General features: G+C 40.8%; 1 protein-coding gene across 3 annotated transcripts in view; it reads left to right on the plus strand.

Moving 5' to 3' along the window:
- Positions 1–25,463, plus strand: part of SRPX (sushi repeat containing protein X-linked) — a 49,039-nt gene extending 23,576 nt beyond the window's left edge. Inside the window, exons 2-10 of one of the 3 annotated variants that reach the window (XM_074860919.1) lie at positions 4,103–4,162; positions 10,397–10,588; positions 11,196–11,372; positions 17,518–17,644; positions 19,591–19,712; positions 20,390–20,569; positions 21,012–21,145; positions 22,461–22,582; positions 24,923–25,463. In XM_074860919.1, the coding sequence (XP_074717020.1) occupies positions 4,103–4,162; positions 10,397–10,588; positions 11,196–11,372; positions 17,518–17,644; positions 19,591–19,712; positions 20,390–20,569; positions 21,012–21,145; positions 22,461–22,582; positions 24,923–25,103 (1,295 nt within the window). In that variant the 3' untranslated portion in view covers positions 25,104–25,463. Of the gene's footprint in view, positions 1–4,102; positions 4,163–4,214; positions 4,370–10,396; positions 10,589–11,195; positions 11,373–17,517; positions 17,645–19,590; positions 19,713–20,389; positions 20,570–21,011; positions 21,146–22,460; positions 22,583–24,922 lie in introns of those variants that run through there. The other 2 variants (XM_074860921.1, XM_074860920.1) reach the window with 2 other exon arrangements.
- Positions 25,464–26,246: the final 783 nt, after the last annotated feature.

Consider the following 26,246-nt stretch of genomic DNA (forward strand, 5'->3'; position numbering starts at 1 on the left):
CTTGTATTGTGTGCAAACGTGAATGTGCAAATACTGTAATCTGCTCATTCATGAATGCAGCTATATGCTCCGCTTCTTTCCCTTTCTTTTTCAGCTGACCAAGGCCTCTGGCCGGGAGAGCAAATACTGGGCTGTAAGTGTGGAAGTGGAGCCGTCATGAGAAACTGAAAATAGCAGCCTCCACTGGATGTAGATTGTGCTACTAAAGCAGTGGAGTACTTCTTCAGATGCTTGATGTTGAATGTAAACATTTGTAATCAATTTTGAGTGGGTTTAGCGTTAAACGAGTTGTCTCCTTGAGGCTGATGAAACCACTCCAGGAGATACTTAAGTGTTTTGCTGAATGAGAATTGGCTTGAAGGCTGGCATCAGGATACTTGGAGTGGATGTGGCAACCATAAAACATAGGCAAAACTGATCCTGAAATGGTCTGATTTAGGTTTTGCGCAAATGGGTAACTGTTATGTGTCTGAGTGTCCCATAAGCTTGCCAGTTTGAACACTAAAAGTAAATGTGTTCTCTTAATAATGAATTCTTCTTGTACGAGGATTTTTACTTCCTCAGAAGGCTTACTGGCTTACTGTGATAGCTCCTCCTGCCCTGTCTGGCAGTCATATCCCTGGATTTATTCATTTGGCACAGACTATTGGGTTCATGGTGACAGACACTGCTGTGTGTTTTCTACTAGGTTGTGTGTAGTTTCATTAAAACTCTAATAAAGCCCTAATAAAATGTATGTAAAGATAAAGCTTTCCTATGCATCCCCAGGTTATAAAAATGTAGTGATGATTTGCTGAATGAATAAATCTTTTTTCCTAACATAAACAGAATCGTCTAAATCTATAGATTAATCTCATAATAGATTAATCTTAAAATGAAAGAGTTATTTCATGTATTTTGCTTGTAGTCTGCCAGAACAAAATCCACAGCTGCTTTTTGCAGGAACCTGCTATACCCTGAACTGTGACGTGGGAGATCTGTAAAGCAGCTTGTTCTTGTCATTCATCCTCAAATGTTTCTTCCTCCAGTTTTTGTACTGTGATAATTTTAGCACTTCAGACACAGAACAATGCTTTGTCCTTACGTGGTTTGGTAGCTAATTTTGAATGTATGTGAAGAAGAAATCCTTTTTTTTGTGACTGAGAAAATGGAGATGAAATGGCGATTTGCTCGGGGCTGCTCACATTGGGTGGCACCAGGAGGGAATGAGATGCCAGGTCAGGCCTCATGGCTGCTGGGGCAGAAGCTGTCTGCCAAAGTGGAATTGGCATGCTTTGCTGGTGGGCTGCTGTGTAACATGGCTGTACGCACCTGATGTGGTAAGGACAGGTCTGTCAGAGCAGTGGGTGTGTGAATATGGAGAGAGATAGGGGACAATACCAAGTCCAGGCACACGTGAAGAAGGGCATGTAGAGACAGGAGAAAATCCAGCACTTCTGGGTGAGGTGCAGCAGTGCCCTGGACAGTGGTGTGGTGGTGTAGATGTATCCTCCCAGAGCCAGCCCGGCTCTTCAGGGACAGGCCTCTGGATTAGGTCAGTTCTCCATGGCATGGCGCCGGGCCAGTGGGTGATGCCCAAACTGCCCTTGGTGCCCCCAGCTTGCTCAGACTCTGCTGGCCCTGCTGAGGCCCGGTGTCGGCCAACGGGCACCCTCTGAGAAGAGACCGTGGGAAAGTGGGAGTGAGACCCTCACAGGGTAGTGCGAGGTCAACCTCTCCCGTGGTTCCCCAAGCCAGGCCTGTTGTGGTTATTAACACTAACAAAACATTGCTTGTTAGGAAAGAAACCCAACTGGCTTCTCATTTTGAGCTAGAAAATGAACTGGAAATAGATGATGTCAAACTCCATGAGCAGAGCCTTGTTTCAGGGCAAGAGTAGCAAATAACTCTTCAAGGCCAATTTTTGTTAGAACCCTGTCAAAAGCATTTAATTATTTCTTGTCTAAGGAAAGGTAAATACGTAAGAGCTCACATAGCTCTAACATTTACTGATTTTAAATGAAGTCAATGCACACTAAAATTTGGACAATTAAGAGTGATAACGCTGAGATAACAGTTTTATAACCCTCTGAGTAATTAGTTGAGAGTATTCCAATGTCTGACAATAATTGATGCTTAGAGAGGTGTTCATTTACCTATCCAGTCTTCACAAAGCCCTCCAGGATCACAGCTTGCTCTTCATGTTATACAGTCAGACTTCAAGTGCAACAAAGTTTGAAGTTTTATGTTAAGAAGTTTCTCGGATGTCAGTGTTTAGGCATCGAAAATTCAACTGCAACAATAAATACAAAAAAATCCAGAGACATGGCTTTGAAGTGATAGGAAGCCTGTGCTATATATAAGCCCTTGATTTCAGAGGAGAAGCTGTTCAGAAGTTTACTGTATCAGGTCCCAGCTCAAAGCCTTCTGAAAATTGGTGGAAGGATTCCCATTGTTAACAGCAAGCTTTGAATTGGGCCCAAGGTGAATGGTGCGGTTTTGCTACTTTTATGGTACATGTGAACACAACTCTTGATTTTTCACATGCAGGAGCCTCAATGGTTCACACAGCTGCAGTATTGATTCAGGATTTTGGTCTGACATGGAGTGCATGCATCTGCCACTTCCCTGCAGTTCCCAGAAGGAGCTGCTGAGTGCTGCAGGCTGGTCGCAGGTCCTGGGTGCTAGCGCTAGCGCAAGAAACGCGGCAAGAAAGGTCACAGGAGATGCAAAGACTCTCATCTTCAGGCAGTCCAAACCCTCACGAGCAGTGCTGCGGCTGATGCTGTGGAAGGCGCTGCCCTTCTGTAGATGGACCCTATGCACTAAAGCTACTCCCGTGGAGCAGCTGCAGATACAAAGGCTGGGTTTTCCTGAGGCTGGTAGAGTAAGAAGTAAAGTTTCACTGGTTTCTGGGCAGTTTATTTTGTGTTTTATAAGAAGTGGAATCTGTTGACAGATGCTGACAGTAATTTGGGGGAGACAAATGTTGTTTTGGTAGCTCTTTTATCCTTATGCAAAATTATCTTAGGCATTAACGTCCCTTGGGTGTGATTTCTGCAGAAAGTTTGTGTGTTTTGCACATGAAATTAGTAGCTTATTGAGGTGCTGAATTATTTAATTTAGCCTAACTTTAAGCAGCAGTTTGTACAGACCATGGTCTCACATCTCAAGAAATGGTGATGAAATATCCCCATAGCTGTACTTTGAGATACCATGTGTGAGAAGTTCCTGTAGCATAGTGCTGAACTTCCTTAGTACCTGCTTATTGCATGCAAGGTTTTTAGAAAGATTTCTCAGAGGGAGAATTTGTATGAGCCCTTCTTGGAAAAGACTTAACTAGAATTTAGACTAGACTTCATGCTATGAAGCTGCTGATTTTAAATAAATGTCACTTAAGGATATTTTGAAGACTTTCTTGCTGAATGCCGTGTTTTATTGATGAGTTCCTTGAAGCACTGGTTTCTGTTTTTTCTGAAGCAGTTTCTACCTTTATTTTAAGCTTTTAACTGTTGCACAGGTTTTTAAAAGTATAGAACTATACTGTCTCTATTTTTGAACAACCCAGAAGACTGCTTGTTACCAAATAGTGTTTTTGTGTGTAACTCGTGTTTGCAGGTAATGTACCTCATGTTTTGTTACTGGTATGAAGATCATACAGGTTGTAAAAGAGGGTTGTTCTTGAGTTATGCACATTTTACTTCTGCTGTTTGGCCTGATGGCTGTTAACAGCCACTGACACTATGGAACCACTTTATAGTGAAACCTTTGTTGTGTCCCTTCACCTGTATCTCCTCTGTTTTCTCTGCTCAGTAGATCAACTTCATGGTAGGTGGCCTTTCCAGAACAGAGAATCTGACTTAACATGTACAACATGGCATTGCACAACATTGCTCTAGCAGCAGTGAGAGAGATTTACTATTTCACTCGATTATCAGATCAATTTGCCCCTTCCAAATTCACTATAAACTGGATCTGCTATGAATCTGAGCTTCAGAGAAGCCCATGCTGATGGCATTGCATAGATTATTGCATCCTAATCTTGCATGTCTTTTTGCAAAGCTTTCTTCTTAATTTATATTTCCTTTCTTGCTGCAGTTTTTTTCTCTATTTTGTATTGTAGGATCGGGATACTCACCCCTTGAAGATGACGAAGATGTGTATGCACGCAATAGATATAAAGGTGAATGCTTTGCTTATGTGCTAAAGAGGATCAGCTGATTGCTGAGAGAAAGCTTTGGTCTTCTTTTTTTTTCATGGATTATAAAATCTTGGTGATCCAGCTCCATGTTTTTTTGCATGGATTTTTAGATCAAGATTTAATTTCTAATTTTTTTTAACAATGGAAATTGGAGACCGAGTACTGATCACCACTCTCTTATGCACCTGAGTAAGTAACTTTTGCAGTGCCTTTACTCTTGGAAGATCAGGTTGTTAAATCATGAAAATCTAGGAAAAGCTTCTCTTTCTTCTTCATACATCCTAACAAAACCATCAATGATAAACTGACTCAAAATCTGGGCCTACTGATGGTAATGTATAGGAGCACATGCAAGAGAACTTGATTTTCATGATTTCTTTTTTTTTCTCCCCATGAAATTGTTTGCATTTCAGGTTAACCTGCTACCTGAAATGCCAAGTGAAGTGTGTTTAACAAATGAATGCATACATTCCAAAAGCAAATTATGTAGCGGATGAATGAGTGAATGGACTGGCATGTTTATAAAGCAAATTCAGGTTTTCTTCCCTATTCTAGAAGATTTTGCCATTCAGCAAGATTGAGAAGTTTGCCACTACCAGTAAATCTTCCATTTACTATGTCCATTTTCTTAAAAAGTCTGCTTCTTCTCCCTCAGAAGCCTAGACAGTAAAGAAACTTAGCATTCAATTTGTCACTTTAAATGGTAACTGTTCCGTTTTAGTAAACTAGTCTGTGGATATGCTTGTGATTGTAATAATTTTGATTACTTGAAATTACTGGGCATTGTTGTCCTGTTGTCTGTTACTGATTCTCTGCAAAGAATCAATGGGCCTTATAAAAGGTAAGTCATAAAGCAGTTCAGACATTTATGAAGAACAAGGAGGAAAGCACAGATGCTATGTTGCTGTTTTCATAAATGTCTTATGTTCCTCCCAGTAAAACACTTCAGTATAAAACTTTGCTTTCAAACACATGCAGAAGTATTTCTCTAAAGCTTTATTTAGGTAAACTCATTTTTCTTTGCCTTTTAACATGTAACACTCTGCAGACACATAGAAAAAGAATGTCAGAGATCATGAAGATAAATCAATGCCAATTCATGCCAGGGCAGGCAAGTAGTTAAAATGTGGATCTGTATAAATTCCTTTTATATGGTGATCCAAAATGGATTATACTCATGTCAGCCAAAGTGTCACCAGGGTAAGTGAAACATAATGACTCATTCATGCAGATATTAAAAACTGCCCTGAGTTTGGAAGTGTTACTGCCAAATGTTGAAGATCACACAATGTGAATCTAAGAGTATAAAGCGTTGGAGTAGAAAAGGCTCACTCTTCATTAGCATACTTATTTCAGTTGGTATTGGGGAGAAGGGGTAGAGAAAGACAAAGCAGGGAAAAATGGGCTGCGTAGCCACATTCAGAGGTTCTCCTTACATATTCAGTCCAGCATTTTGTGTGTGGCCTGTTACTTGGCAAATAAAACTTCACAGTAACAAATAACTAAATTATTTTTTTTAGCTGATGTTAACATACGCAAGCAGAATTGTTTTTTCTTTGCACACATACTCACTAAACAGCAAGCAAGCACACATTCATCCTCTTTGGCATCTGGAAACAAAACATTGCAGTTTATTTGGGGCAGGGGGAGGGGCGGGAATCAACCTCCTATCAAACCTTTTTGTCTTCATCTGGATGTCTTTCAAGTTGCTCAGCTTTCCAGAGAAACATCACTGAGACTTTCTGTTCCTGCAGCATTTTTAGAGAGTTTTTCCCTTCCTCCCTGGTGAACCCTCAGCTGTGTTGGCTGGTGTACCAGCAAGCAACAGTACAGCTGGTCACTTTGCATGTTGCTTGTGAAGGAAATGCTCAGCTGGCTGGTGTTTAAACAGGACTAGGGGGTTGAGGGAAACAGTGTTCTAGAAGATGCTTTCCTTCCTGCCACTTGTCATGGCTGTCTTGGATCATATTTGATGAGGAAGGACTTCCCAAATACGGCAGTTCCTGTGTTTATCACAGCTCTAGTGCTACTGCTCTGATGATCCTTGTTCTTAGTATGTTTTCTCAAATGTAACAATGAAACAGTAGCCCTAACTGTAGAGGCAACATCATGGCTTCAACCATTTCTGCTTGCTGCCTGTTTTCCAGTGGTTTCAAACACAGGATTGAGTCTCTGAAATGTTTTACTACTAAGTGATAATGCAGGCTATTGTATTGCTGAGGAATGGCGCAAACTTTCTGTTAAACAAAAAAAAATTACATACGTCCTGGTACCTAAAAACCCAAATGTCAGTTAGGTGAACAGAGCCCAGTACAGATGGTGAAGCTCCAGAATAGATGTCTTGGAAACCTGTATCTTTTCTTATTCCCAGAGCCTTCAGGAACACGGCTGATCCTGTCTTGAGATAGGGAGCAGCTTGTGTGACCTCTCAGGGCCCCATCCAGCCCTAATATTCCATAAATATTCCATGTAGCTGCTTAGCCTTTGAAAACCAGTATATGTCTTCACTTAAAAATAAACAAACTTTGATCTAAAACTTTGTTGTATTGTTTGATGTGCTTTCAGGCACATAAGCTTTTTAAGTTAGCTGTGTTTTTTTCAGTGATACACCAGTTGGTCTAAACTGAGATATTTGCGCCCTTATAAACCTTGCCTTACCCACTTTCTTCTAATCACATTCAGTTCTAGAGTAAGCATAATAATGTTTTAGATCAAACAGATGTTCCTCCTAAGCTCTTCAAGTTATCTGCATCCAAAAGCATGCCTGTTTTTGTTTTTCTTTCTGACAGTATCATTTGGTCCAGTAAAAGGTGCATTACCCCTCCCTTGAAACCTTGCTTTGTTTCTCACTGTAGACCACCATAGCTGCAGCAACACTACAGAAAGGGCTTTTTCAGTATTCTGTTTGTGCATTAAACTGCATTTGTTAGCTGTTAGCTACTTTTTTTTTTTTTTTAAATGTATGTGCAGCTGTGTATGCAAGGCAAGCGTGTTTGTAAAGCCACAAAAATTTGCAGAAAAACTCAGGCAATTTGCAATACCTGAAACAGCTGCTTTGTCTTTTTTTTTTTTTTTATTAGCCTCTTGATCATGTTGCAAAGTGTATTTGTGTTGGTACCCTTTACAAAGGAAGTCACCCATGCATTTGCACCTTATATATGTGGAAAACCTGAGGCATAAATATCTTGAACTCATTTGCTGAAGGATTACCTAGTTGGCTGGGGCAAAAGCTCAGCCTATCTGAATCTTCATCCCCCCTGTTGTGCGCCTTCAGTCAGTCTCTTAGTAATTTCAGGTTTAAACCCTTCTGCAGAAAAAACGAGGCCTCCTCCTTAGTTAAGGAGATCCTACAGCAAGTGGGAAAAGTGCTTTTTTTTTTTAATTAAAAAAAAATATCGAAGCTTAAGGTCTTCAGGGCATGAGAAGAACAAGTCAGTCACAAAAGTTGGAAATTTTTGGGATGAGACCATTGAAGGGGAGGTTATGGAAAAGCTGTTGGCTCAGAAGGAGGAGGGTTTCTCCAGAAGGTGAATGAGACAGAAGCTGCCTCTGTGAAACCAACATACATGGCTTCGCCCAGAGAGTGGTCGGAGGTGATGCTTGAGACTGCACCAGTGGCAGGGGGTAGGCTGCCACTGTAATACAGCCCCTCAACAACATGGCCCAAGTCAGCTGATGGGGGTTTTTTTAATTGTTTTTTGGTAACTGGGGTAGAGATTAGCATGAAGGACAGGAAATAGTTCTAAAAAAAAAAAACCCAACAAGCAACAAAACCCACTCTCCACCAAACTACCTTGCCTGATTGTAAGGTAAATAGTGGAGGATGTATTTGACATTCATTACTTTTGGAAAACAGAACCATAGGTAAAAAAAAAAACAGATGTGGGATGATTGTGTGGCTGAGCCAAAAAGCTGAACTGTACTCTGCCCCTAACCTGCTGTGTGTTGTTACACTGGTGTCACCGTTACTGTGTATTTGGTGACACTGCAAATAATGCCACTTACACATCTTTGTTTTCACATGTATTACTGAAATACAAAAATAAGCATGTCACAGTAAAACACAACTGCTTCAGAAACAGACTATTCTAGAGGAGTGAGCTCTTGGTCTGGTCAGAAGCTTGACAATTCGTCTCTGATTTTAGTCCTTATGCTATTTGTGTTGATTCAGGACGAGCACAGCAAAATGTACATGCAAAATGTAGTTTCTATTGGGAAAGCAAAATATGTCCTAGAGAGGTTGTACACTGAATATCCCAAGTATGAGAAATATAACAGGCTGTATTGTTTTTCGTTTGTTTATGTGTAGGGATGATCCAAATCGTGTAGAAAAATGTACGTAACAAGCTAGATGTGAACATATGCCAAAGATGATCGAGAAATTATTTTTAAATGTCTCCTGTGACTTTGTAAGAGTGAAGGCAAAAACTCTTTGTTTTGTTTGTTTTTTTTTTTCCATCTTTCTTGCAGACTTGGAAAGTTTTGTCATGTACCTCCCACATGTCACATATTGTCACACAGGATTTCAGGACCTGTCATCTTCCTCTTTTTGCCTTGTAGTCCTGCCCTCCCTCCCTCTCGATATGTCCTTTTCAACTCTTGGAGCTGAGAAGGGGCAGGCTTAGTCACTCCTTGTGTAGGAAACTCCTACTGAAAAGCTGCCTGCTGCAGAAAGAGCACAGCTTTCTTGATGTACCTTGTTGCCAAAGCTAAACAAAGATTTTGAAGCTTTGGCTGGGAAGGGGAAGTTTCTATTTGATACTGCACCCATCAATATCACAGTATGGTGTTAAATCCTCACGAGAAGATGGTACCCATATCCTGAGTATTTTAAAGTATAGCCCTGACCAGTTATTAAACGTTCAGTTTTATGTACATGTGTTCCCCTTTTTCCCATGACTTCAGTAGGAGCATTAACCATGAAGTCCCAGCCAAATTCCAGCTTTCCTCTGACTTGGCAGATCCATCCATGTCACTGTCCTGCATCTAGGAGCAACTAGAAGGTGGTTCTTGTAGTTCAGGCTACATTTCCGTGATATTAAGGAAAGGTAGTCCTCCACCCATCTTTTGAGGTGAAGAGTATAAAACATGAAGTCCAGACCTTTGAGAACATTTACAACTGGATTTAAATTTCTGCAGCTTGGGTTCCCTTTTCTGAATATGTGCTAAGTATATAATATGTTCATGAGTGAACGTGGACACCCTCTGACAGATTTGACAGTAGGAAGTGCAGGGGTTTGTGCTGTCAAATATATGCTTGTGCCTGAATTCATGTTGCCATTGGAAGCTACAATTACTATCAAAAAGAGAGGAAGGTCAGATCTTTCTGAAAAGCTTTTCACTTTGTTGGATTGGGCACTTGCCTTCAGATTTAATCATGGCAAAGGTATTGTGCCCATTTGCTCGTAGAAGGCTATTTTGTGGGTGACATTAAGAGCATTTGAATGTTTCAGTGTGGCACTGCAGAACTGCTTGAGAACAGTGAGGGAGCGGCTGTTCTTGCACACTTCACAAGTTCCAGTTCAGCCTTAATCCTGGGTGCTAACTTGGAAAGTAACCTTGCAAAACTGGAGCCGTACTTAAACCCTGAATGGTGGTTCTGACATGTGGAGGTTGTATACAGACAGGCTTGACATTGGCAAGATGATTTATGTTATTTTAAGTCACATCCTTTCTGAGACAGACCTTGAAGTATCACAGTTCAGCCAAGACAATGTCCTTTACTGCACAAATTATGGAAGATTTATTTTAAATGGGCAGTGAGAGAGCTCAATGTTGTAAAGATTACAATTACAGGTAGACCAAAGGTGTTCCTAACGCAGCCTTTTGTTACCAAAGAGATTAGATGTATCCATTTAAAAAACAAGAGGGAAAAACGGTCCGGTTGTCATTAAACTGTCCACACGGTGGCACACTTATTCCATTGACGAAAAATCGTAGACCACACGCCCCCCACCCCACCCCCCAATCTAATGGATACAATCTTTAATGTTTGTAATAAAAAAGAGCTGCCAGTCTTTGAAGGACTGACTTTCTGGTGTAGAAGACTTAGTGCACCTTGCTGCACTGTTACTTCTCCACTTGGTGGCTTTTAAAATAAGACTTCTTTTTCCATTTCTTCTCTGTGACCTTGAATAAAGGAAGTGATTTTATGTTTGTGTCTGACCTTTCACATTTTGCAAAGTACTGTGAGTGTTTTTCTGTTCTCTGTGCTAGAAACACCATGGTGCTCCCCCATTAAGGTGAAACATGGTTATGCAAACTGCAGGACACCTCAAGGGGAATATTACAAGAATGTATTGGGGACAAGATGTGATATTCGCTGTCAAAAAGGCTACGAACTGCATGGCCCTCAGCAGCTAATTTGTCAGTCAAGCAAACGCTGGTCTGGGAAAGTGCTGTGCAAACGTAAGTAGATATGAAATCCATGCTGGTGGCTTGTGCCTCAAATTGAGCAGACAATAAACTTTACTTGTCTTTGAAACAGTGATCTTTAGATTGTTATTTGCATTTTAAATATTGACAGTATACTTGGATATGTATATTGGCTTGTTGCAGAGCATCTTGCAGTGGTACGTGGCATGGTAAGTATCGTGAGTGGTACAAATACTCTTGGCAGAGGACAGACAGGGAAATTTTGTGAGTGTGGGATTTTGATTTGTGGGTATAATTTTATGACAGAGCCATAAAGGTGTTTTAAGATATTGCCCATCTTGGATTTTGTAAGGTGACACAATTTGTATCAGGTGTCTAAGTGGGCACTTGCAGTAAAACATTTTCTGAGAGGAATGGTACTTGTCATCTTTTTCTCATAAATATTGCATTAGGCCACTGTGTATGTCAAGTTAAATTTGAAATGCAGCTAATAAGAACAGTGTGAAAAGCCTCATGCGGAACGTGACTTTCTCCCACTTGTCATTTTCTAGCTGTATCCTTATTTCTGTGTAATACCCCACATTCACATTAGTCTAAGAGGGGATAACAAGTTTCAAGAAATCTTTGTGTTCTGTTCCAGAAAAGCGCTGCCCCACCTTGTCCATGCCGACCAACGGAGGCTTCAAGTGTTTAGATGGTGCCTACTTTGGCTCAAGGTGTGAGTACTACTGTTCACCAGGATACCAGCTGAAAGGCGACCGTATAGTAACGTGCATGGACAACAAAGTTTGGAGTGGCCGGCCAGCGTCCTGCGTTGGTAAGTAGGATGGTTAGTCTGCATCCTGGAAAGGCTACATCTTGAGGTACCTGCTGGTGCCAGAGTCCTCCAAATGAATTCCAAAATGCTCTTTTATCCAGTTCCTCAAGGAAAAAAGCAACTGTCCCTTTTGAGGAAACAGAGAACAGTTTTCCAAGGGTTACATAGTGCTGTCACTTAGTACTTTCAGTCCCACATGACCACCTTCCTTGCACACACGCTATCGGGTCCAAGCATTGTCACTTTAATATAAAGATGAGGCTGGTGTGAATGGTGAGTGCTTTACAATGCTTGTAACAGCCTTCACTGATCTCCTGGCTGACTTGTTGGTAGTCTGTAATTACTGGGCTGCTCTTCTACCACGTTCTGTCCTGGCATCTGTCCTGCTCTCTGCAACTTAATGATAAAACAGGTTTGAAACTAAACCCTTTGTTTGACCTCCCCTGTTACTTTTATTTCTTGGGATTATGGTTTTCAAATATATTCAGGGAATATGAGTGGATTGTAGTTACCAGCATGGTTGCAGTGAGCATTTCAGCCTAGTTCACATTAGTTATGCCAGCAATTTTCAGTACGAAGTCAGTGGTCTCCTGGGAACCTTGACTGGAGCAATTGTTCTTATATACATAAATCAGAAGAGAGAGAAACAAATATTGAGATTTAACTTTCCTTCCTACTAATGAGATTTCAGCAGATAGTGAAGTCTCAGCTACTGCTCTTGTTTCTGGGAAGTTCCTGAGAAAAGGTTCAGCAGCCACCCACAAAGGAAGGTATTTTTTGACCATCTGAATTGTCTACCAGTAATTTAAGCTTGTGGGTGGTAGAGTGTTTGTGTTCAGTGTTTTCTGTGTACGATGACTTGGTTTTCCTCAGAATGCCTGTGGCTCAGTCTAGGTTAGCAAATGGCTTTGGAGTGTCTCCACTGTGGCCTGACATTTGTAGAATTTTGTTCAGGTTTCCCGTTACTTGGTGTTGTACAAATGTAGAAGTGAGCCTGCTACTTAGTTCTAGACTGTTGGTAGTGTCTGTTGTTTTTATTTACAAAAACAAGCCTTGTCCTTCTCCATCTCGTGAGCAGAGGAAGAAAGACAAACCCTTTTAAGTTTGGGAATAATAAAATGTTGTTCTCTATTTCCTGGCACTTTCGGAAGCTCATCTGTTTGCGGCGACAGGGTGCTTATTAGAGACAATGCTGTCTTGCAGAGTAGTGTAGGCAAGTATGTCTTAAGCAAAAGAAGAGGCTAAGTTAGCACTAACACTTCTTTTTAGTTCCAAAAATACAGGATAGTTGTTGCATAGGGTATGATTGCAAGTCTCAAGTAACCCAGTAAAAGTAATACTATTATTTAAAGTTCTGGTAATACCACCTTACCAGAACTTAAGGAGAAGACCCCTTCACACCTTGTGTGCACACAGTTCCTATATGCAAACAGTTATGCTGTTAGCAAACTGTTTAATGAGGTTATCTTTTGACCTCTTGATAGATAGGGTAGAGATTTTTTTGTGACCAGACATGACCCTAACAATGTAATGCAGTTTGCAGTTGAACACATATCCCTTGACTGTAATTCAGTAGGTACAGAAAAGTCATCAGTGAACTGCAGCCTACACAAGTTTACCAGTGGCCAGGAGGGTACTGGCTGAACAGCTCACCTTCAGCTGAGGAGTAAAGTTAAGGTGAGGGGAGCAATGAAATATAAAGGCAAAGAGGCTGGTTTATTTCTTACTTTTAGCACATAAGCAATTAGTTGCACTGTGCACAGTAGGCATGTTACGTGTGATCAACAGACGTGGGCTGGTAAAGTTCATGTTATTGTGAATAGGCAGGGAAGTGGCCTGGGGACACCACAGCTATTGGCATCAAGTATGGCAAAATTACTGTAGACCTGAATTTATAATCCTCTTGAAAACAAGGGGCTTTCCTGTACCCTTTTGTACTGCAGTTGCACTGCTTAGCATTTTTGCACAAAACTATGTGAGGTTCACAGTGCAGTAGTGAAGATGCATGTAGGCGTAAAGCTAACATAATTGCTGAAACAGGTATTCATTAAAAGGGGGGAAAAAAGATTTTTTTTTTTTTTTAATTAAAATGGTGTATGTTTTACAGTCTCTTACGGAAGCCCTTACAGACAGTGAGTATTCTATCCTAATAAAGCAGACTGTCCCCTGTCCCTCTCCTGTAAGAGGAAGGATATCCTTCGTGTTGCAGAAATAACTTTTGATTAAAAAGATCAATGTACAGCTGCTTTTGGTTATCAGCTAAAAATGCCAATACTCACTTGAATAATATTTCCATTATATCCTTAATGCACTATAACATAGATTGAAATAGGTATTTTCCTCTAGAAGACTGAAAAACGTCACAGTCTTTTCCTCTACAAAGGTTTCATTTTCCTGCTGATTGTATCACAGTGGTTGTGGTAAATGGCTGTCACTGTGCTAAGTCATCCTTTTGTCACATCCTAAGACTGTATTGATAGGTAGTTAACTAACAGCTTCCCACTATGGATCTCTGCAGCAAGCTCTGCACTGAGTCATTAATTATACAGGCCCTGATAATGGATGTTTTGAAATACAGAGCAATGCTTTGTGGAGGCAGGGGTGGGGAGAGCAGGACACTGTTTTTCATTCCCCCTTTTATGATTTCCAATCTCTTCATCTCTTTATGCTTTTGACACAGACTAGTGTTTTGAATTAACTTCCAGCCATTGTTTATTGTCATCAGCAATCAGTAATAACAGTGTGTTTATGTATCAGCAGACCATTTACCTATCCCATACGGACTCTTGAATAAGCAAGCAGTGGGCATTCAGTACCATCCCTCTGTTTCTTTCCTCTTGTCATCCCAAATTCACAAGCAAATAAACATAAACCTTTAATATAAACATAAACTCTTTAAATTTTGTTGAAATCATTAGTAGGGCCAGTCCCAGAAGTATGTTTAAAAAAAAAAAAAAATCTAAAACCTATTTGAAAACTTAGCATTTTTCTCCACAAAGTTCAAAAGGTTTCTTTAAAATTCAGTGTTCCACCGCTGACCTCCTGATGCAATGTCTGCACTGCTGCTTCCCCACATGAAGCGAAGTAACCAACAAAAGTGACAACTTAAAAGAATGTGGCTGAACAGTGCCAAATTTTTTATGAAAACTCAATTTCCCTGCCCATGATTTAAACCTTGCAGGCAAGATTCACCCGTTTAACACATAACCCTGCTAAACAGGTGAAATAAATCTGCTTGGCTTTTCATCGGTCTTTCAGCAGTGACACTGTAGTAAAAACATAAGACTAGCTATATGGGGTCAGACACCTTGCAGCGTGTCCTGGCGTCAACTCTGCCCAGGAATACTTATTATGTGAGAGAGTCTGACAATCCGGCACTTACAGGATGATTTTTCTCCCTGATAAAACCTCACCAGCAGTCAGCACTCTTGTGGGTTCCTCCGCTGGGGTTTGTTTTGGAACCAGTTTAGTTTTCTGACCTGCAGATGGGCACCTTGCTCATGTCGTACATTTTATTGAAGGTTTTTTGGGTGGGTTGTGTTTCGGTTTTGTCACGTGCATTTGCCTGGATGTTCTCTGGTCACCTGCTCTGCATTTAAATGGGTTGGGTTTTTTTAGACCTGTCTTTCTTCTGCCAGGCTGTGACCAAGGTGCTCAATATGCTGTAGGTTGGCTTCAACTTTGTACAAGGGCACAAGGAAAAAGACAGGAGCACTGTTTGGTTTAACACATCCCAGTTAAACTGCAGTTTAACACATCCCCAACACTGCAGTTAAAGAGCCTCTTTGGTAGACAGCTGCTTTCTCTTGGTCCATTTCAAAGTGGAGTTATTCTGGTGAGGTTCATTTAGTGCCTGTTGGGTGCTAAGAGGCAGCTGAAATGACCAAAGAAAATATCCTTTCCAGGACTTTTTAAGCCCAGCTAAAAAGGCTGTCCCCTGGGTGCTTGGTGAGTTGGTTCCCACAGTAACGGTACCGTTTGTCTCTACGATGTGGAAGTCCAAGCCAGTTCATACCAACCAGTCTTCTCTGCACTAAATAGCTTAATGAGCCTCCTGATTAATTAAGTGCTTAAAACACTGGGTCCTTAAATGCCATTCTGTCTTTTATTCCAGCATTACATGTATTTACCGTATACTGTCCATAGCACAGCGGTGAGCTGTTGCCACAGTAAACTAACCAGAGCCAGAAGCAGCCTTGGTGAGACTGGCTTATTTCCTACCCTAATTCAGCTACACTGGGGGGTTATTGAGATCAACGCAGTTTTGTAGAGGAGGGCAGAGCGCTTGCGGGCTGCAGCATGAGCAGGTTTCCAGACATAATGAGGTGCTCTAAAAATAAGGGAGTGAGTAAGAAACGTGAGGAAGGGAGACTTACTACAGCCAGAATGAATGCTTGAAAATCCTTCTTGCTTGTGTATTGCAGCAGATGAGGGAAGCAGGAGTGAAAGAACCCAAAAAGAGAAAAAGGTAAAGAAGCCATAAAGAAGAATTAAGTGCCTTATGTATCTTTGGTGAAGGGTGTTCTTGTAAAGTACAGGAAGCTTCAGAAGCTGTTCATTTGTAATTGCTCCACTCCTTGCAGTGGGAACTCACTAGCTTCACCTTCTAGTAGGATTTGCAAAAAAATCAATGGTTATCCTCCCTATACTATAGGAAGTTATACATATGTTTTGTTTATTTACAGAAAAAAAACCCACAAAAATAAGTATTTGTGTAAGGCAGTTTGCAATATTCCTGATGTTTTTTGATTAGCTTTGGTGCAACACTTAACTTGCCTGTGCCTCCTGTGCAAAACTAAGACAGGAGCTTTTCCTATGGAAGTGCCTCACAAAGCTGTGGTGTTTGGGGTTGGAGGAAAACTCTTAACAGAAGGACTAGAGATAAGCCAGTTTTCAAGAGTTGTGGGTTCTTGGAATACCATTAAAAGTTTGAAGGGGCTATAGCAGGGCTGCACTTGCCCTAGTTAAACTGGTAGAAAACGTCATGTGTTGCTTGTAGAATAGGAGGGTCTGTGAAATTATTTTGTATATGTGATGCTTTATAAAGACCTAAATCTTTTCTCATTGCTATTTTATAAAGAAATCCAGATTATACTTTTTGTGTCTGCCATGCAAATGAAAAGACAAGGCCTGCCACCCTTTAAATTTAAGAAGCACTTTAGGCATTGTTTACTATTTGCAGGTAAAGAGCAAGCCTGTCTCTGTTCTTTTTTAAAGCTGGTATAGGACTCCATGGATTTAGACTTCATTTTGGGTATAACCCAAAATATGGTAAAAAACCCTGAGACTATTAAAGATTTTTAAATTTTTTTTTAAATTAATGATTGTGATGGTATTTGGAGTTGGTTCACCCATGTATTTCTGCTACGCTCGCAGGATTGGCAACCGAAGCAGCTGAAGATGAGTACCTGTGCATGCCCTCTATCTTCCATCGGGGTCTTTTATCATCACCACTGCTCCTTTACTCCTGAATAATAGGCACAATGTTCTGGTAGCAGTTAAACAAGCTTTCAGAACTTACCCAGTCTACTTTTTGGGTTGTATTACCTGTAAGGCATTATTATAAGAATTACTTGAAAAAATCAAATGGAGCAGCAATTCCCTGCAAAATAACAATTGCGTCAGTCTTCCATTGTTTCTCATTCTGCCATTGCTGCGGGAAAAATAACCAAGCATTTAACAGTAATATGCAAAGTTATCACACAGAGAGACATTTATATTCAGCGTGCTTTCCGAATGTACTTAATCACAGTATCTACCACACAGATGAACAGAGAGAGGCAGAACAGATAAACAGATGGGTCAGGCTCCTCGGTACAATCTTGGGTATCCCTCCTTAGAGTTCAAAGCTAAATACAGTCAATTTGTAGACATTGCTTTTTAACTGGGGACTAGATAAAAGTTGTAACTGCTTTTTAATTAGTTTTTTACATTGGGTGGGAGGATTGATCATTGTCATCTCTTACTCTTCTAACAAAAAGTTGAGAAGTTGGCTCCACCTGCCTTGCCTGGGACAGCTTCAGTGCTGAGGAGGTCAGCTGAAGGTGGTCCGAAGCTACGCTGACAACAGAGCAAAAGCTCTCAAGAAAATGGGTAGCTATAACACATGCACATGTACCTATTTCTGTAACGTTTATTTCAACAGATACTGAACCTCCGAGAATCCAATGCCCGAGTGTGAAGGAGAAAACTGCGGAGCCCAACAAGTTGACGGCCAGAGTGTTCTGGGACACCCCGGAGGGACGGGACACTGCTGATGGGATTCTGACAGAGTAGGTGTAAATCTGTAAATGTTTGCATTTTCTCCTTTTTATTCCTGGGGTCCTTGGTTAGTGATTCAGCTGATGAGAGTGGCCAGGTACCCTTTTCCCTTAATTCATCCAAGATGCTTATTTATAGCTGTCACATGTCAATGGCCTGTAAAGAACTGCATATTTAATGGAAGAATTAAAAATTGACAACTTGAATCATTCAGGACCTGGCATAGAGGGGTAGCAGATTGTTGTGGTTATTTTAGAGCTGATGGAATGAATGACAATAGCATTTTGACTGCACCTATGAAATTTCCCAGAGCTGCTTTGTGGGTCTCATATACAAGTTTTCTTACAGCAAGTTACCTTTTATACATAACAATGAAAAGATAATAGTGGATTGGAGGTAGCAGCAGAGGCAATTTTGACTGTTTTAAAAAAAACAAGATGAATTGTGTTGCAAAACAATATCTGCAGTCCTCTTTAGGCTTCTTCCTGAAGTAGTGCTGAGTGCTGATGTCACAGCATTCTGCAGTTACTTGTAAAGTAATGCCTCTCATTTCAGACTTAGGGAGCTTTAAACATTAGATTTAAACTTAACACTTTTGTCAAAATTTCCTTGTCAATTTTTATGGTTTCACAGTCACGTTTTCCAGAAGAGCAAGGTGCACCCGAGATGGTGCCACTGACTCTGATTTTTCCCATCTTTATCATGCAGGATTTATGTCAATCTATCTAGATTAATGTAATGGTAAGAGTATAGAAAGTCTGCTTCTTTCAGTAAACATGTTACACCTTGTAATGGTATATTGGTGGACTGGTTAAGCTTAAAAGCTCAAAGCTGTAAGCTTAAAGATGTTTGCAGTTTTATGTGAATACAAAAAGCTATTGAAAGACACAGTGGCATTGTCTTTTTATTGTTACAGCTTAAATAATATCAGAAAGAAGAATTCATTACACAATTAAAAACAATATTGCTGTAAGGTCTGATGTCATAATTCTATGCCAATTAACAGCATAAAAAAAAATTAAGCCTGATAAAATAAAAACTTTGAAAAGTATCACAATAAGGAAATTCCAAAGTCTTTTTGCTGAAATAATATCTGACAGGCAAAAAAATTGGGGAATATCCCATGTAGACTTTGTCATATGAGTAACTGTTCCCAGCTCTGAAGAGGCTAGCTGTTAAATCCGTGGAAGCTTTTCCATAAATCTGTTTTTAGAGAGTCTTTGTAAACTGTGATGTTTTATAGAGTGTACAGTGCTTTCCTTAAATGCACTGGGCCCTGCAGTCCCGTCAGTATATAAGCTTTCCCATTATGTGGAACACTGTTCAACCTCGCTGCTTCAGTACTGAGGATACATTTAACACCTCTGAATTCTCCTGACACAGTTGCAGGATAGGAACAAGTTCCAGGTGAAAACGCTGCCGTGGATCACCACACCCTTCTGCTGTGACAATAAATGTCACTTTCTATTCAATTTTTGTACATCAGTATAATCATAGGAGCAGTGCAGAGCAGCCAGATGGGGTACATCCCTGTACCCTCCCCAGGCTCTGGGTTACGCTGCAGCCCTGACAGTGGATTGTTCACAATACAAAATGAGGGAGGATCAATCTCAACTTTTCTCATGTAAGAAAAAGTAAGCTCAAGTTCCTTTGGGCATGGCATGATGCTTGGCTACACTCTGGATTGTCTTACAGGAAGCGAGCAGGTCCTGCCTGCTCTGCCTCCCTTGTCTCAGCTGAGTTGGGATCCTTTATGACTCCAGGATGGGCTGTTGGTAGCAAGTTTAAATACTCCCGTTGCTGCTGCCCAGCTTCTTCCTTTGCTTATTCTCAGTCTTCAGTCATGCAGTGCAGTCTTACATGCCACAAATGTTACTCTTCAGGCTTTTACAGCATTGTCAGTAGGAAAATACTGGTGAATTCATGAATGTCTGTCCTGTTTTATCTACCATTTTAGTGTAATTTTGAAAGGCCTGCCACCAGGGTCACATTTTCCAGAAGGCGACCACAAAATCCAATATACTGTGTATGACAGAGCTGAAAACAAAGGCACTTGCAAATTTCTTGTTAAAGTCAGAGGTAAGAATGATGTTTTACCCTATACATACAGTCACTGATTTGTATCTGGCTTAGTAGGCAATTTGAGATATGTCCTCATTTTTACATTTGTGTGCATATGTATGCGTATATAAACTGCATCTTGATGCTGAAAGGGAGAACGTCATCTTGCTGAAGACCCTGGGGGCCAGGCCTGCAGCGGAGTGGACAGCCTGCCCTCCGCACAGCACGGAAGAGCTTCATTGATCTGTCCTGCCTCCAGCTCTGCACCCCTTTCCTCCTGTTGGCTTCTCCCTGATACTTAGTTTGTGAGCTGCTGAACCAAGTACGCAAGGAGTTTTTTCAGCTGAGACTCACATCAGTCAAGCAGGGCTGCCCTTTCACACGTCGAGCTCTTGAATTCTGGAGTTGAATACAGAGATGAAAGCTGTATGTTTCAGCTTCAGCTCTCTTTGTGCTCCATGACCTTTGTCACCATGATACCACAATCACATCCATATGCCTATACATCTGTATCATTTTAGTTTACATATGAGTTAAGAGGGGTTTTGGTTGGTTTGTTGGTTGGGGTTTTTAATAATATAGAAAGCAAACAGAAAAATGTCTTCTATGTTGGTATTCCACTGGCCATGCTACCTTAGTAACAAACAGGGTTTCACGCCTTGTCTTTTTTTTTTTTTTTTGCCTCTTGCTTAAAGTCAGGCGCTGTGCAAAATTAAATGCCCCAGATAATGGCTACATCAAGTGTTCAGGTGATGGAAATAACTATGGTGCTACATGTGAGTTCTCCTGCATTGGTGGCTACGAGCTGCAAGGAAGCCCAGCTAGAGTATGCCAGTACAATTTGGGGTGGTCAGGAGTGGAGCCAACCTGTGCACGTAAGTGAGTATTTCACCACTTCACCAGAAGGGCTGCCAGAGCAATGGTTCTTGTGGCAGTGAGAATTTGGGAAGGGGATGTGGGCTGGAATATAGCTGCAAACTTTAATACCCTAGAGGTAAGAAACTTAACATCTTTGTTTTCATAACTGAAATCTGCCACCTTTGGCTACTCTTTCCTAGGATGATGATGGTACCTCACAACTGATAGTGTGTTTTAGCTCAAAGCTTTCTACAAAACTTCACCTTCTGGAGTCAATCCATCTTGCAGGCCAGAACAGCTTAAGATAAAATTGTTGGCTTCAATGAGGCCAGTATTTCACCCATGTCTTCTGTATTATTATTTCCTGTTCTTGTGCTTCTGCTATCTAACAGTTTGTGCTTTTAGAAATAGATCTGTTTTCAGTATGCTCTATAACTTTTGTTTCATATTTAATTCTAGCCATGAATATTAATGTGAATGTGAGGACTGCAGCTGCACTTCTGGACCAATTTTATGAGAAGCGGAGACTGCTAATTATTTCAACTCCTACTGCAGCCAACTTCTTCTACAGGATGCAGTTGGGAATGCTACAGGTAAAACACATTTCAGGGCAGGGCTGCAAATATTTTTTATCTTTAAAGAAGGACACAAGAGGACAACCTCCACTGTTTGATATAAATCCACAAACTTCAGCTGTTATATTGCAGCCACTGGAGGGTCTGGCTGAAGCAGTAGTAGTTTGGGATTAAGCCTTTTTATATGGGTTTGAGTTGAAACATCTCCCCAGTCTGTAATTAAGCTCCGTTCTGGATTGTGCTACTTCTGACTGACCAGTTCCTGAATCCCAGGCAGTTCTGGCCCTCTTCCATCCTTCCCAAATTAAATATTAACTTGTGCTCAATGATCATTCCCTAACTTGGCTCCTAAAGAAGTTTAAAAAAACCCAAACCATCCAGCACTTCAGTGGTCACAGTTCATGCAAACCAGGCTTACAGACTTTGTAACTACAATGCAAGGAAGTATGAATAGCTTCAAGAAATAACCAGTGCACCAGGAAACAAAGGACCTGAGACTCAGCCAGAGTGTTGGAGATAGTACTGGGGTATTTTGTTCCCCCCCCCCCAAAAAAAGAAAACTTCCAGTAATTGTCCTTCTTATGTGTTGGTCTTGTTGGGTTCTGGCTAGACTTAGGGATATATCTCAGAAATGTATCTGTGTCCTTAGGGAAAGGAGCTAGTCCTGTATTCTTTCACAGTAGTAAGTGCTTCTATCTTGTTTCTTTTCTCACAACCATAACAAAATTCAGTATAAATAGTCACTGGGATGCGAACATGATAATGTTTTAACTTGCTGGCTTAATTTACAGTTGTATTTAAAAAAAAAAGCAAAGTTTTTCTTTTCCTCCATTAGATTAACTTGGCAAGAAAATCCAATGTATTGATTAAAATATTAAATTTAATGCCTATAGTACTTTTCCCACTGACAGTGGCCAAGCAAGTTGGCATGAAAGAAAACTTTTGCAGTCAACTTCCATTTCACACACCTTGCTTTGATTGCCAGATTAGATTACTGGCACAATGCTTAATACCCTGGCATCTTTTCATGTCATTACAAAGACAAGTTTATGTTTTGCCTAGGTGGTCCCTGTGTGTTGTTTTTCTTAGAGTAATTAAGAATCCATCATTTAACATCCCCTGGAGTCATGAGGCTCTAGTTCTTCGCAGTGAAATTAGAGACCTTTCAAAGTATGCTCTCATTTCAGTTTAAATCATCTCACTAACATAAGATCAGATGAACGATCCAATCATAGCATATATGTTCCTGTTATGAATGCTCTGCACGCTCAAAACAAGCCCGTGTTCTCTCACTGGTAACTAACACACCTTTTTCTTCTTTTAACCCTTCCAGCCAGCACAGTGTGGATTAGACCTCCGACACGTTACTGTAGTTGAATTGGTTGGTGTCTTTCCAGCACAGATAGGAAGAATAGGTGTAAAGCTGCTGCCCCCATCACTTGCCCTGCAACTCAGGTAAAGTAAGCTCTCACCACTGTTGTGTTTGCGTATGAGATGTATTGCTTTTGATTCCCTGCATCTTACTCTCTAAATATACATATTCTATTCTAATGTACATAGCTAGACACTGGAAGGTAGAGGTTGATGAGTAAATTTTAGGATTAATTTGCTCTCTTATCTGTGTAATATCTACTGCAAATGGGCTGTGACCCATTTAAATGAGAAACAAGCTGAAGTCTATGCCACTCTTTTTCACATGCCATGTCTTCCTTACCCCTTTGCTTAAACCGAGTGAACTTCTGAATTCATGTGAACTCCCTGTGTATCCCTTTGGTCATGTTATAGATCTATATTTTTGGGTGCTGCCACTGAAAACACTTCAAGTATGTGTGTATTTGTGCTGGAGTTGGTCTGATGCAGTCATGACAGGCCACAATCACTTTGCAAGGACAGCCTTGGAGCAGCTGCCAGCGCAGCCCCAAATGGCAGCGACAGCTCTTCTCTGCAGCGCTGCTGGTGGCTGTAGCCAGGCCAGAAGAGGAAGCAGTGGTTGCTCTTTGAAGTCCCACATGTGGAAGGGATATGGGCAGTATTTCAAAGGGGAAATTATCTCAGCCTCCCCAGCCTGACTAACACCATTCAGCAGTTTTACTGAGGTGCCTAAACTGTTTTGACTTGGGTTTAGCCTGGCAGGGGGTTGGTTTTCACTTGAAAGGGAGACTTCAAGTGCCAGCATTTCCTAGGGACAGGAGGCCTACAAGAGGCAAAAGTGAAGGCCTCAGTGACAGGGAAAGTAGTAGTTATTTAGGAAAAGTCCTTTTTAGGCAACATCTTCTGTGGTATGCCTGAGGACATGGAGTGAGTTTTAATGGGGGACAATAAAAAATGCTGTCAAGTCAGAGAGATTTTTTTGGATTGCAAAAAATAAAAATATTTGTTCTCTATAAAAGGAAAAAGAGAGCACAAAAATGGTTTTCTTGTAGCTCTGTAGAAAATAATTAGCTCTGGTAACACTGGAGGTAAGCTGTAATGGAGCTACATTTCAGAAATCGGTATGGTATGACCTGCCCTGCACTCAGGGAAAGTTACATTTACCGTTTTTTTTTTTTTCCCTCTTTGGTTACTGCAGCGTGTGAATTATAGCATTCAAGTCAAAATGAAACTCACTGTTAAACATCCTGAATAAAAATGCTGTCCAGAATTGTCATTCAGTAAACTAATGAGCACAGGTACCCTAGTTAAAACTTTGGCAACCTCAGGAGGTTAGCATTTGGATTTGTAGACGGTAAGCATTTTTCTTAGGTGAGATGAGGCACAAGAGGAATGTAGTTTCCCATCACCATAGCTTAGCTTCAAACTTTATTTTAGTTTGAATTTAACAGCCAAGCTTCTTAATTGCAACAAGAAGACACCTAGAGCACTCAAACTTGTTAGAAGGCTGAGGAGGGTCCATTTTGATGCTTCTGGGTGCTGCCACTGAAAACACTTCAAGTATGTCTGTATTTGTGCTGGAGTTGGTCTGATGCAGTCATGACAGGCCACAATCACTTTGCAAGGACAGTCACTTAGCAATGTTCCCCCCCAACCCTCCTCTTCATGGCACCTTTCCTGTCCTGACACCATTCTGTCATGGCTGTCTGATTTATTTTCCCCACATCAATGATGTTGACTGACTGCATGTTTAAGGACCTTCTAGTTCATTACTCCTTCAAGCAAAAGATGAAGAAAGCACAAAGGATATACTTTTGTTAGTGCTGCACCTCCAGAGGAGCTCAAATGACCCCTTTTACCACTTGGAAGGAAATTACTCTGCCATGATTAGCAGTGGCTTTTGTTCTCCTAAATTGCAGTTACCACCAGGTAGATGGTTATTATTAGGAAGTGATGAAAACTGACTCCAGTAATTTTATCCTGCTTTTTCTTGTTGTGGTTTTATACCTTGTGGCAGCCAAGAAAGGGAATAGACTACTTGTAACTCTAACTCCATTGCAATGGTATTCTTCAGGCAATGTATATAGTACTTTTTTTGTTTTAGGATTTTTTTCTCTTGTGCTAGCAATAGGTAATGGCATGTGCTATACTGACAGTCAGAGGTCTGAGAAGAAAACAGAGATGAGTGCAGTTACCTTGACCCTTCATTAATGCAGAGGTACAACCTGCAGCACATGCCGACACCTGCCTCTCTACCTGACTCCTTGTTCTCACAGCTGAAACAAAGCAGACCCTGTGTAAGCCCCTCTGACCATCCCTGCCTTCCTCTACTTAGACTCAACAGGCTGATTCTGCCATTTATTAGTTTAAAATGCCCAGGCGGTAGATGACGGGCTTTAACAAAACAAGTTCCTTATTTTGCAGGCTGCTGCTGAGGATCCCCCATTACAATTTCAACATTGTGGTGATGGACAAGCATGGAATGGACAAGGAACGCTATCCTTTTCCAGCAACGCCAGCTGAGCTCTTTGCACTTATTGACAATTTTCCCTTGAGAAAGGAAGAGATGAAACTGCAAGCAGAAATTGGTCAGTCATGTCCCTAATTCAGGATTGCAGGGCTTGCAGTTGTCAGTGAATTTTTTTAAATCCACTTCATTCTCCCCTTGGTGCTACACAAAGCATGGCTTTTTTTAATCACTGATGTACAGATTTTTTGTGTGTACTGTTAAGTCTGGCTGTGCAGCTACTCTGCATAGAAGTATGCATGATGCTTTTTCATACTTTCAGCCATCTTTAGGTAAATGTGTACGTAGGATTACTACCCAATGGAATTTCTTGTACAGAGAGTGAAGAACCGAGGCACGTTTCTGGGATTTTATTTTGGATTTTTCATTCAGTGTAAAATTGGGGTTTCTTTCTTACTGTTTATAAGTCTTTTTATTAATAAAATATTGTTTTGCAAATAGATAGTTGTCTAAAATTCCTCTTGGAGATAACAGTTGATAGATTAATTCAAAAGTTGGATCAAAATACCTCTCTGCAAATCATTATAACAGAGACATTAGCCTCAGATTGAAAGTGTACAAGCAATCCAGCAGTGTCATTCAGTTCCATTAATAATATGGTTGATCACAGACACAAAGCATAAGCCAAAGGCAACACAAGTACCTGTTTTCAGCAGCAGCGAGGAGGAAATAGCTGATAGCAGGAGTATGGAAGTCATTGGCAGAAGGAATATGATAAAAGAACAGTGAGCAGTGTCAAAAATGGACAGTAATTCCTAAAGGCCACGTACTGCAATGCTTGATAGAAAAATGTGCTCTTACCTGGTACACTTCTGTTTCTGGCTTTTCATGTCCAATGGATTTGGAGTAGCAGATTCCTTTCCCCTCTTCATCTTAGAGACAGACCAGGCTGTTGATTTGATGGCAAGGGAACATTACCCCCAGGGAAGCTTCATTAAGGATTTGTCATTTGCAGAGCTGTGAAAATATTCTTCACAAGTCATCACTTAAAAATTAACAAAAATGTTCCCTGCTTAATAAGAGGTGTTAGGAGGCAATCAAAAAAGGAAGGAGTGTCTATTGTTTTGTTATAGCCCACAGTCTTGCCAATCCACTGCAAAGAATATACATTGTGCATGAAGAATATAAGCATCAAAGGAGTGAAAATTGTGAGTTACAGGATATGGTGCATAATTTGACATGCCTGAAAAGCAGCACTCCATGTCTCTGCTGTTCATTCTT

The sequence above is a fragment of the Strix uralensis genome, chromosome 2 (genome assembly GCF_047716275.1).
Source record: "Strix uralensis isolate ZFMK-TIS-50842 chromosome 2, bStrUra1, whole genome shotgun sequence".
Taxonomy (NCBI): Eukaryota; Metazoa; Chordata; class Aves; order Strigiformes; family Strigidae; genus Strix; species Strix uralensis.